Raw genomic sequence first — 13,381 nt, 5'->3', positions numbered from 1 at the left:
GGTAAAACAACGCGAGCGATAAATTTATTTGCGAAATCTGATATGATCGTGTTGACTCCAACTCACAGATTAGCGCGAGAAATAAGGCAACGCGGCGTTGATTCTTGCACGTATCACAGTTATTTCAAATACAGCGGTGGATTATGGGATTCGGCTCGCATGGGAAATAAATATATCAACAGAATTATAATATTTGATGAAATTTGCACAGTAAATTTAGTTGTATTAAAATCTTTCCTGATCTGGCTGGAGGAGAAAAATACAGCCGTGATAATGTGCGGAGATCATGGCCAACCTGATCCGATTGATGGTGAATCTCCTCACGAATGGCTGAGGAACTTTGTTGACTATTATGAGGAAATCGACGCCGATTATAGATCCGATGATATTTTACTGACTGAATTTAAGAAAATAATTCGATTACAACCGAATAAAATTCAATGCGATGTGATGAGAAGAATAATCGACGAGACTCCGATGGATATTTTTCTTAATTTGTGGCGTCCCGATCATCTGATTGTTGCTAGTAGGAAAATTGTTCGTGATGTTATTCAGGAAATGTTATTCAAGCTTCATTGCGAGAAATTTCCAACATTGCAGGTGCCGTTGTGTTACAGGCCCGCTGATACCAGAAAACAAAATATCAGTGTTACTTTACCATGTGGAGAGGAAAAGATCTTAGTCTTGAATGATATTATTCTCGTTGATATTAATCTTGTCAATGACGCGATAAACGCAGAAAGATCACCATGGAAACTAGGCTACGCAACAACGATACATTCATCGCAGGGATTAACCGTGGATGGCCAAGTTTGGATCATCGATGATAGAATTTCCTGGTCAAATTTAGTGTATCTGGCCGTGTCAAGAGTAAGAAAATTATCTCAGTTAGGTAGAATTCGGTTTCACATTAATGACGCTGGCGGTAGTTGAGTATCTTTCGGTATTATTTGTAATTCCTCCTTGGTAAATCCGCGTTGTGGCGCTAGTGAATCTAGAAAATAAATTGCCGGTCTCCCTGACGATCTTGTTACGGCTGATATTTTATGTGTTGTAACGCTCCAATTTGGATCGGTTGCTCTTTTTCTTCCTCCTTCAGCCTCGCCTTCCCTATATAAGTACCTGACCGTGACGTTACCTAGCACAGGTGGAATTGCGGAATCTCGCTTTAGGGGTATATTTGTTTTTGTAATTGCAATTGCAGGTTTCATTGCTATTGTTCTCGTTGTCTCGTTATTTAGTGCGTTAATCACGTGAGGTAATCTTGTTACCCAATCATGAGATCGATTATCTTGAATAAATTCACGCGCGTACTGGTATCCGAATAATCGTTCTGCAAGCGTTTTGTTGAATCTCTCAACGATAGCTTGATTGTGATGAACACCTACAATACCGCGACGGATTTTAACATTATTCTTTTTCATCAGTGAAGTAACCGCGCCAAGAAATTCTCGACCTGGATCAACCTGGAGAAGCTTCGGCCAGGTCAACGGGGATCGTAAATAAATTTCGCTAAACGCCTTAGCGATCTCCGTTGCTGTTTTATTCGATAACGGTTCTGCTTCCTTGTATCTGCTAGCGATATCAACAACCGTCAACACATACTTGTATGTGACTCCGTCGACGGTATCGTAAGGAAGAAACATTAAATCAGCCTGATGGACTTCATTAGGGACGCTGACAGAGAAACTCGCATATAATATTTTCTTAGGTGGAGGAAGATAAATTTGCCAGACTGCCTGTTTCGATAGCCACGATTCAGCGGTGGATTGTTTTACTTTAGCGGCTTTAGCGAGTTTGGCAATTGCTGATTTTCCTCGCCAGAATCCTCGCGGAGAATAATATATCTGCTCCATTATTATTTACCAGCGCCGAGTACTAATTTACCTTTCATCGCGCCCTTTATCAACCAAGTTGCCAATTTTTCTTTGAAACTTTTGTTAGGAATCGCGTTTAGTGCATGAATTAGCCTAATATCAGCGAGATGTCTTTGTTGTAAATCCCCGCTGCGATACGCAAGATCGTGATAGTAACACGCGTTATCGATGGCGTTCACTGGATCTTCGTCGGGATTTGGTTGATTATTATCATTGAGTCTTATATCAAGCCTCGTGCCGGGTCCGCAGTAATTGTATCCTGGCAGATGTTTTTCTCCGGGATATTTTGCCCAAGGCAGCCCAGGTAGATTTTTCATGGAGGCGGTAATGTCTCCTCCGGTTCTTCTATTTTTTTTTTTACAAATTTGAATTTGCGTGTCTTACAAACTTCGCATTCTCCTGCAATTGCGTTTCTGTTATTGCGTGTGACAATTTCGATTGGATTTATCGTAGCTGTGTGAGTGCGACACTTAACACAATATAGATCCATAATATTCTAGTAACATGAATGTAATTGATTTTTCGGCCACGAAGAAACGTGAGCAGGTGAAACACAACGCGGCGTTACCAAATTCGATAAGGATGATAATTATTGGCCCGTCTGGTTCTGGAAAGACGCAGTTGTTGCTAAATTTGATAATGCGATGGCTAAAATGGGATAAGTTGTATTTGGTTGCACCGTCAGTTGATGATCAGCGTTGTTATCAAGTACTAAAGGAATTTAGCGACAATACCGACGAAGGCACGATAGAATTCATCACAGACATCAATGAAACCCCATCCGTGGAAAATTTAGATGGCGATGTTAATAATCTTGTTGTTTTCGATGATGTAATGCTGGATAAGCAAACTAATCCGGCTAGGATATTTTCGCGTGGCCGACACAAGAACACCGATGTGATTTACGTGACGCAGCGATATACGCAAATTCCAAAGGTAATTAGGGACAATTGTAATATCTTATCGGTGTTCAATGGCGTCGATACTCACACGCTAAGAAATATTCATCAGACTTGGTGCAACGGCGATATGGACATAAACAAATTTAAAATTTTCTTCAGCCACGCCCAGGCAACACCGCATGGTTTCATCACGATTAATCTTCATGATCCGCGTAGTAGATATCGAATCGGTCTTGATCAAATTTATTCATGAGACTCGCAGCCAAACTTTGCAAACTTCATCGACACCAGAATAAATTCCCCCCCCCCCCCTTTTTTTTACTTGTCTAGAATCATTGAATTTGCACACAAAAAATTGCAATCGGGAGTGAATTTACGCAAATTAATTTTCGTAGGAAGGCTTATTTTGGCTTTCTGAGGCTTCTACGGGAAATGTTCTCGTAGGAAGGCTTATTTGGTCTGGAACCACTGGTCTGTACAACTTCCCTGCTGCTGAAACGTTTACGAAAACATGATTAAATCTGACTACAAACTCGTCCCCATAAATTCCATCAATGGATTCAGTAAAATGATACACACTGAATTAACAAGTGACACAATGAAAACCATACCGTTCATAACGGTAACGCTTCATAATGTGCAACACAAGTACATCAACAAGAAATAAGGAATCGAAACTATATATATATATATATATATATATATATATATATATATATATATATATATATATATATATATATACATACATCCTAGCCAAAAAAATCGACAAGAGATAATGAATGGAAATAATAAATAAATATACTCACTATTGATGATCCATGTTTAGAAATTACACAAATAAACAATGATCTACAACTTTGGGTCTGGTAGTCAAATATATATTAACATAGCTACGAATATGTAATGATTATTCACCAAGGTTGAATTAATTATGGAATTCGTACAAATGCACGTACTATGTGATCCACAAGATAAATTGATTAGATTTTGACTTTCATTCAAAACAGTGTTACAGGTACATTCACACATACTAAAGAAAACATAACTGCTTGCGTCAAGTTGACGGCCGGACATTGTCTTCAGCCCTACGCTCTGTTGAACGATTACGGGGCCACCACGCATGGTAAACTCCTCCCAGCTGCCAAAACATACACCAAAAACCCCTTGTTCGCTGCAGCCCCTTAGGTTCCCAAGATTTGGTCCTTCAACATGAGACAAAGTCTATCTTTCTAGGTTTCAACATCATCACTCAGCCACAATAACATCTTCAAATCGAGATCAATAGATAGAAGCACTTCCCCTTCAAATTGAGACAGCTGAAAATATAGTACACGAGACCCGGCCATGCATAAATGCAGTGATATACGTTATGCATGCCAAGGCTCGAAGCTGCTCAATCAGAGCTAATGTACCAGGTTCACATACGAATCTTTATCCGAAAAGAATAATCTTACAGACATATAAGAACTATAATAATTTCACATTTTTTGTTGCACACAGCAATTAAATGAATTTAATTTGTCTGTTCAGTTATAATACGGCTAACTTTAAAAAAGACTAGTGTTTCTAATAACAATGCTTTTCTATGACAATGGTCTATCTAAAAATTTAGTATAGATATTTGAACCTTCAGTATATCAAATAAGTATATCATATAATATGGAGATCGAAAAGAGAATGCAATTTTTTAGTTTACCTGCATCTACAGGTTCTAGTAAACAGGTCATCGTCCTTACACAACTTGTTATGTTAGGAGGCTACTAAGTCTATAAGTACACTGGTTATGGTGCAATTCACAGTCTGTGAGCTTAGGGTTTCCTGCAAATTGTCGTATATGCCGACTCATCTGAATAATACTTAACCTTGAAAGATATATGTCCTATACATCATTCGGTTCGATTAACGCCAGATAATATCTACGTTTTAATAACATTATGAACCATCTAATTTCTACATTGAATTAATAAACCCTGGCATTTTTCACACGTGTACAATTAATCAGATGTTAATCGTAGACATCGGTGGGTAAACCGATTTCAGTCAAAATTTGGTACACTAGACTTACTGATATCACCGTTATAAATATAAGAATCCAGCACCAAACTATGTCTGATAGGTGATCTTTACGTGATACGCTATTTTAAATTTTATATGCTTCAATACTCTACCTATCATTTACGAGTACGTTGTTTTTTTCAAGGCGTAACTGACGTAATTTTTTGTTACAAGTTAATGTCGTACGCTGACCAATTAATATGGGCATCCGCAACAGCTGGAGTTTTCTTCAGCTCAAATTCGACCATGAAAGTATTCCAGCGCATCAGCTGATCACCCGAACCTTATTTTGATCTAATTAGCCCATTTTCTTCTCAGATCAACTTACATACAGCTGGTCTGCCTCTCTTTATTCGCCCTCGATTCAATTTGACCGCCAATTGCGAGTGTTGCTGTTATTAGATTATTCATTAACAGAAATTTTCGAATGTATCACATCACTACTTTTGAAGCGTTCCTGAAAAAAGAACGGAATTAAGAGCGACTTTGTTAAGAACTCGACATACTATGAATTGAGGGGTGGCAACTCTTAATTCTATATTGAACATCTGAATTTCGTTTAGACCTAACCTTTTGATTATTCCTAAGAACGGTTTAAGTCAGATAGCTTTATAACAATCATTTCCTTCCTTCCAAACTTAGTTAGATTGGACGAATGGTGAAATGTATGAAAAACTTCTTTAAGACACAAGTAAACCACTTCCAGGTAAAGCTGTAGGCGAAAACTAAACCCGAGGACATTTTAGTGCAGATATAATGCATAAACCTTAAGTATGCAAAATTCCTCAACAAGCAATTAAAAACTACAGAAATTAAAAGGAATGTGAAAAAACAACACCCAAATCTTGATCTAGACGTTCAGACGTAACGAGAATATACTGTCAGTCAGTATAACCCTTCAGTCCATGAGATCAAATAACTAGGCTAAAGACGTATTTGCATCCCATAATATGGAAAGTATTTTAAAAGCCTAACAGGCATGATACAGTAATTAAGAACGGCAATAGCCAATCACGAAAGCCTCACAATCATGATACAGTAATTATAAAGGGCAGTAGCCACTATGGAAAGCCTCTCATTCATGATACAATAATTAAGAACGGCAATAGTCAATAGGGAAAGTCTCAAAGTCACGATACAGTAATTATGAGTCATTATCCACTACGGAATGCCTCACAGTCATTTATACCGTACTAAAGAAAGGAAATACGCAACAGCCACTTCGGAAAGCCTCGCAGTCATGATTTAGCAATTCACAAGGGCAAAGACTAAACAGAGAGTATGATACATCAAATAACAATAGCCGCTATGAAACTTATCACTTTTCTTTACCTCTTTACTACTGAACGATTAAAACTAGATTGAGAATATATAAAGGATGATATTACTAGACACGATTAATAATCTATGAGCTGCCTCGTTGCTGTATATAGAATTAAAACAAATCATTAACAAGCGCCCTAATAACTCAACATGCTATACATGTCAATAATAAATAGATGTAGTAAATGTGAGGATACGATAGTTACTCTGTTTTAAAAATGGAGGAACCTTTATTTCTCTTTTTTGTAAATAGGAAATACTAAATAACTGTGCCAACATTCATATAAAATTGTGTATTGCATTTGTAACAGTTTTATGACTCAATATGTTGTCCACGTCGCACGTGTATCTGCAATGTACATTTGTGACGTGTTTATAATTTGACCACCAATGTTCCCTTATGATTCCATATTGTTTCTACATAAATAGCTATATTTCGGTAGAACTGACATGTATCATCAGGTCTGTGTAGACACGTGACATTATTATACTAGATAGATACATATATAAGTATATTTAGTCACTTTTGCCATCCGTAGAAAATTGATTTTGTTTAATATGTGAGTGAACAACAGAAATATATTTTTAATATTTCTAACATCAAAATTGCAGGCATGTATCAGTGGGTCAATAATTGATTACAGCAAAGCTTACCACCAAGATGCAATCATGGACACAGCTGATTCATTCCCATATAAAGGATGTTGTGACCCTACTCTGAGTCATTGCCACTTGGTACGTGAAATCTGATTTCTTTAATAGGTCAAGTTTCTATCATTTAAGATGCGTTCAAAACGGCCATTGAACAATGTACACAATACAAATAGTAAAACCATGTAAACACGGTGGTGGGGAATACTTGACATGCTAATGGGAAAATATCAAGTCACAGAAAAACTGAATAAACAGTATGTGAAATGAAATTGATATTAACGTGTAATAATAATATACACATGGGATTGGCCAAGATAACTTAATAGATCCCTCTTACATAAATATTGACTAAAATGGTGAGCATCTCACATCGTAAGTATCCAATGCCAGTGGATAGGCTTCCTGCAGGCCTCACGTGAGCAGAACGCCTTATGAATATTACTTTAAGATATACATGATATAGAAAGAATAATAGAAAATTGTTAAATGATTGAATTCAATAAATATCAAAGTGACTTAGTTAATAAAGATGGTTTATCGCTATTTAGCCAACACGGAAATGAAGGATTGATTGATTGATTGGTTGTATTTTAACGGCGCATCAGCACTGTTAGCCTATTTAGCGCCAAACGAAATGTTATATGTATAATCTTTTAAAAATTATAAAAAGTCTCATATCGACCAGTGATATCAGAACCAAATAGTTGAAATTAAAACGATAAGATTGTAACGGTGAAAAATAAAGCTTCCCGATCAACGGGGGATGTAAATGGTGTATGTTAATGAAGAGTGATGAAAAGGTATTAAAAAAGGGACGGTATATATATTGCACAAAACTGCACAAGGTGATAGCATAAAAGTTAGAGCTTAGAGGAAATATTCACTGCTTTCATGAACTCTATAATACAAGTGATTTTTATTGTATCAAAAAGTTCCTTTATGTCATGCACATTGTAATACTGATCGCCCGTAGGTTGCAGGTCAAAACACTATCATAAAGTGCTTAACAGTGAATGTTTCATTGCAAGAAACGCACTCTGGTGGGTCTTCACCTTTTAGTATGTGGGAGTGGATTATATAAGTATGACCAGTTCGGATTCTTGCAATGACTACCTCCTCCCAACGCATGATTCTGTAGGTAGGAGTCTATTCTCATAGGGTTGTCTTAATGGCGTTAAGTTTATTATTCACTGCATATTCTATGATGCATGCCACTTCTGACGTAAAGTCTCTTAGATATTAGGTTTAAAATCAGTATACGGTATTTTAAAATCGGATGGCTCAAGGGATAGGGCCATTCAGCGCGATCTGCTTTTTCATTACCTTTAATACCAACATGACTAGGTAACCAGCAGTATACGATATTGCGGGAGGTACTCAGCTTAGTATTTTGACGAGAACGTTGGTCAACAATGGGTTCTCCAGTTTTCTATTGCGTAGTGACTGAAGCACTGATATGGAGTCGGAGAAGATGATGCTGTTTAAAATACGATTGTTTTCGATATATTGCAGAGCATGGTCAATTGCTCTGATTTCCGCTGGAAAAATTGATGTGCCATTTGGTAAGCGAACTTGTATTGTGGAATTTCCACAAACGAACGCTGCAGCAGAATTTTCCACATCCTTTGATCCGTCGGTATAAAATATTGTGTAGTTTCTAAATTCGGTGAGGAGTTCATGGTAAGAGTTGTGGAAGATGAAAGGGTTTGTCTCGGATTTGAAGGAAACAATAACTTTAGACTGAATGTTAAAAATGAACAATCACCCATTTATAATTTGCAGCAAAACACTTCTACATATCAGTTTCAATATAATACAAGTGATATCGAACACGAGAGGAAAATATAAACAAAGATAATTCATTAAAAGATCGAAGACTACAAACTTTGTATTATACCAATAAATCTAATAATATAAAGGCTATTAAATGAAATCAATTTTTTAACAAAAGAATATCCAATATCGAGTAAATCCATGATAGTTTCAGTACATATGGGACAAAATGCTTAATATTTCATTTGCTGTCAGATGCAATGTTACAAAACAGATAGAGACAACATAAATAGAAAAAGAGACGAAAAGAAATTAGGTCAATTGATAAATGAGGTTAATTATGCCATAGGGTAGATATATCAAGATAAAAGTAAATATAGTAAGACGACCTGACCAAAGACTGGAATATCAATTACATATTTAATACATATTTAATCATATCTATATATATATATATATATATATATATATATATATATATATATATATATATATATATATATCAGAATCACTAAATTTGTTCATTCAATAATTATTACAAAAATATTCCTTAGAATATCCCCTTTCTATTTACAGACTGTGAAGGTTGTGCAAACATGTGCTACACGTGCAGGTTGTAATCATCGGGCTTACTATCAGTTGGCCTCTTGTACCGGATATATGTGCAATGGTAACTGCTTAGATTATGGACATTTCTTTATTTATATGCTCGCTTAAAATATTCTCATTGATATCTTTGAGACCCTCAGTTTTTTTGTATATATATATATATATATATATATATATATATATATATATATATAAAGCTTGTATCCTCTACAGTTGTTCTTACACAGGTGCAATAATCCATGAATTCTATTACTGACAACGTGACAGGGAGAAATATTTTGAACCGATAGTATAAATAATTTTGATATTCATCAAATGTGTGTTATTTCATAACATATTAAATTATGAATTTATTCAACATCTCCTGGGGAGGGAATTTACCAACGGTATAAGCTTTTTTGAGTCCGAAATACAAAGAAATGTATAATATCTATTTCGGTGTTTTGCACGTCTGGATTTTTACTAGTAATATTATTAGTTTCCAAGTTATCAAGATCTGGAAGAAGCATGCTAATGTAACCATTATTTTATCTTCCTGCACGCTATTTATGACGTAACATTGAAAACATTATTCATTGTACAAAAATAATAATGATGTGTACAATATTTTTATTTCATATTGGAATCCTTAAGGAGAAGCTGCGTTTCCAATCGATTCATCACAAGTGCATTTGTGTTAATTGAATATGACTAATGCATTATTGTTTTGATCGTTTGCTATTTTGCTTTTTACTGTTTTTCAGTTCTTTTCATTGCGTTGTTATCTCTGAAAAGAGGAGACAAAGAATGACGGTCACACATTTGGATAATGCTTCTTGAGTTTAATTTTTCATCCTAGCGCAATAGTTCTTTCCTGAATTCATCAAGTTATTAAAATAGTATTGTCTTTAGAAGTTTATGGAGGTGATACTTGTTGCCTTTAAAGAGACCTGGCACTCATGCCTCTCTTATATTCCTGGTATCGTACATCTACAGGTGCGACTGACCGGTTCCAGACATATGCCCATTTATTATGATATTTACAAGACATTTGGGTCGATATCAGCATTGTCAATGCAGTACACTTTTTTGTTTTTATTGCTTTTTCTTTATTCTGAAATAATTTCAATGTATTTTCCTAATAGAAGAAAGGAATGTATGTTAGTTTTGGAAAGTTTGGTGCATGTATTTGAACATAATCTCGACATAAGACAAATACAAAACATAGACAAGACAAACAATTAAAACAGAAAAACGATTATGTTTGCGAAACTTTACATGGCTATTTCTACAGGAATTAAATCCTTGAACTTTATTATGTTTCAGCTAGTTTGTTTCAGCTTGTTGCTGATAATGGAAGATATTTGTATTCACCTAGAAATTGGTGAGCAATAACGCCAACATTTATTTTATGTAAATTTATGTACGCGCAAATTATATCCCGGATAATTAATTGTTATATTAGTCATGGGCTATTAAGCAAATTTAGAAAATTATTTAAAAGAAAATGTGTCGGCTGCAGAAGATAATTTTATTTGTGCATGGTTGTCTTTCTCTAGTCTTCTTGGTTTAAACCGCTTGGTTTCAATGTTCTAACATGGCGTATCCAGTAAGATTCCTTTCGTTCCTGGTTTGGGAACTGCAATTGGGGTTGTCAGCAGTTGCAATAAGTGTTATGTCACTCAGACTGTGGCCAGGGGAGGAGAGGTGTTCTGCGACTGGGCTTCTGTATAGCTTCTTAGTCATCCAATTAGATCTATGAAGGTTGATCCTTTTGTGTAGCTTTTCAGTTTGTCTAAAGGCTACAAATCTTACATGTGATGAGACAAATGGCATTCTATGTTTTACACGTTTTGTTTGGACCATGTATGTTTGGTTTTTCTCTAGTCACTGTGTTAGAAAATGTCTTGGTCTCTATCATATGTTGACAGGTTTTTGGCAAGAGCTCAAACAGATTCAACAAGAGATGGAATAAAATTATCCACTATGCGTCCATAAAACTCACAGCCCTACTTGAGGAAAACATAAACCATCAATATCTAGTCAAATCTGCAGCCAACGAAGCATTAAAACAACAGCTGAATTCAGTTTCAATTGAGGAACAATTAGAAACGTTTTGCTCTACATTAAATAAGAATAAAAAACGACTCTCTGCAAAACTGTACATAGAGAAAGAAAACTTAGAAGTCTACAAACAATTGATTGTTGTGAGGATACTTCAGTTGACGAAATTTCTTCTATAAAGAAACGTAAGAAGAAAAAAAAAAGGAAGAATAGTAAGCACTCTATATACAAATCTTATTCAACTGTTACTAACTCAGTTATCAATATCTCTAATTTACAACATACGGAGGCAGAAATGAAACATTTATTGAAGGGTTTGATTTTCTGTCCTCGTCCAAAAACTTATGATAGTGGGAAGCTGAAAAAAGACACCGAAGAGTTGAGCAACCGATTAAGACTCAAGGCCCATTTTGCCTTGCAGCCATTAAATAAATCAGAGGAAAATATAAGCTGCGACCGACCAATATTCAGGAAGAAAAGTAATTGGACCCTACCAAAAAGTTCAATTCCAAATTTACAAGCCTTTATCAAGTCAGATGAACACGATAGTTCCAGACACATCGACCATACTAACATATACTCTAATTTGACAAAAGAAGAAACAAATACCCTACACTCACTGAAAAGCAGAAGAGACATCATAATCAAGCCTGGAGATAAGGGTTCCACTGTGGTCGTTATGAATAGGGAAGACTGCATCAGTGAAGCAAGTAGACAAAGAAGTGACAGTAGGTTCAACCAAAAACTAGAACATTATCCGATACGGGAATAGGCAAAAACCATCACTAATATTATTCGCGCGGCGTAGCAAATCGGACAAATACCAGAAACGAGAAACTACTTAAGTCCAGAAAACCCAACGGCAGGTAGATTTTATCTTCTACCTAAAAACCACAAACAAGGAAACCCAGGCAGACCTATAATCCCTGGTAAAGGGCATCCCACATAAAGGATATCAGACTATTTGGATCATTTTATGAGACCACGTGTCCACAAATTACCATCATATCTTCAGGACATGACAGATTACCTCATGAATAGCAAAGCAAGCGAACCATTACTGCCAGATACATTGCTTATTTCCTTTGACGTCACATCTTGATATACTAACATACCGCACACCGAAGGAATACAGACATATAGAGAAGTATGGGATGCATGAACTGTATACAATCTACCCACACACTTCCTAGTCCAACTCCTTGACCTTGTTCTAAAACTCAATAAACTTGAATTTAATGAAGAAAACTACCTCCAAATTAATGGAACCGCTGTGGGTACAAAACTGTCCCCTTCGTATGCTAATATTGTTATGGGAAAACTGGAGGGGTCAACTTTTAGCATCGATTGAACTTACACCATGCTAGTGGGTACGCTTTATCGATGTTTTAGAAATGTCAACATGGAAGAGAAAGTCTGGATGATTTCATATCAAAGGCAAACAACATTCATCCCTCAATAAAATTCACGGCAGAAGTCTCCAGCTGAAACCACGTCTTCCTGAACACAACAACCAGGCTGGTAGAAATTAAAATCCATACTCGAAACCGACCAACAAACACCAGTATCTCCTTCCAAGTAGCTGTCATCCAAAACACTGCATTAGGAACATCTCATATAACCAGGCACTGAGGATACGCAGAATTTGCTCCGACGATGAAACATTCCTGAAAAGGTCTGAAGAGCTATTTAAACATTTAATTTACCGAGGCTACGACAAAGACCTGATTAAATAGGCAACCTCAAAGGCTAATCAAACAATCCACGATGACCTACTAAAATACGGGAAGAAAAAAAAGGCTGATGTGATACCATTTGTCCTGACCTACCCTACAGACAACCCCAAAGTAGGTAAAATCATCGGGAAACACTGGACCATCGTGGAATCGTCGGAGGCACTAAAGTTAATCCTCCCTAACAAACCTGTAGTAGCCTAGCGGAGACTGAAAAACCTCAAGGACATCCTAGTCAGGGCGAAGCATACGCTAATCACTAATCAAGGCCACCCTAGTCACTCTGGCCCCTGTGGCGATAAAAGTTGCAAAACCTGTCAACATATGATAGAGACCAAGACATTTTCTAGCACAGTGACTAGAGAAAAGCCAAACATAGAATGTCATTTATCTCATCATATGTAAGATC

General features: G+C 36.3%; 2 protein-coding genes across 2 annotated transcripts in view; one reads left to right on the top strand and one right to left on the bottom strand.

Annotated features, from left to right (window-relative positions):
* Window positions 1-13,381, bottom strand: part of LOC149793050 (properdin-like) — a 220,677-nt gene that overhangs the window by 181,771 nt on the left and 25,525 nt on the right. The gene's annotated exons all lie outside the window — the stretch shown is intronic.
* Window positions 1-13,381, top strand: part of LOC149793051 (uncharacterized) — a 40,607-nt gene that overhangs the window by 22,662 nt on the left and 4,564 nt on the right. The window contains exons 7-8 of the mRNA XM_089966277.1: window positions 6,773-6,895; window positions 9,164-9,257. Of these exons, the coding sequence (XP_089822403.1) occupies window positions 6,773-6,895; window positions 9,164-9,257 (217 nt within the window). The remainder of the gene's footprint in view (window positions 1-6,772; window positions 6,896-9,163; window positions 9,258-13,381) is intronic.

Source organism: Sinohyriopsis cumingii, chromosome 8 (assembly GCF_028554795.1).
Source record: "Sinohyriopsis cumingii isolate HCF-2022 chromosome 8, ASM2855479v2, whole genome shotgun sequence".
NCBI classification, from domain to species: domain Eukaryota; kingdom Metazoa; phylum Mollusca; class Bivalvia; order Unionida; family Unionidae; genus Sinohyriopsis; species Sinohyriopsis cumingii.
The sequence above is the reverse complement of the archived record's forward strand: the minus strand, read 5'-3'. Positions and strand labels throughout refer to the sequence as shown.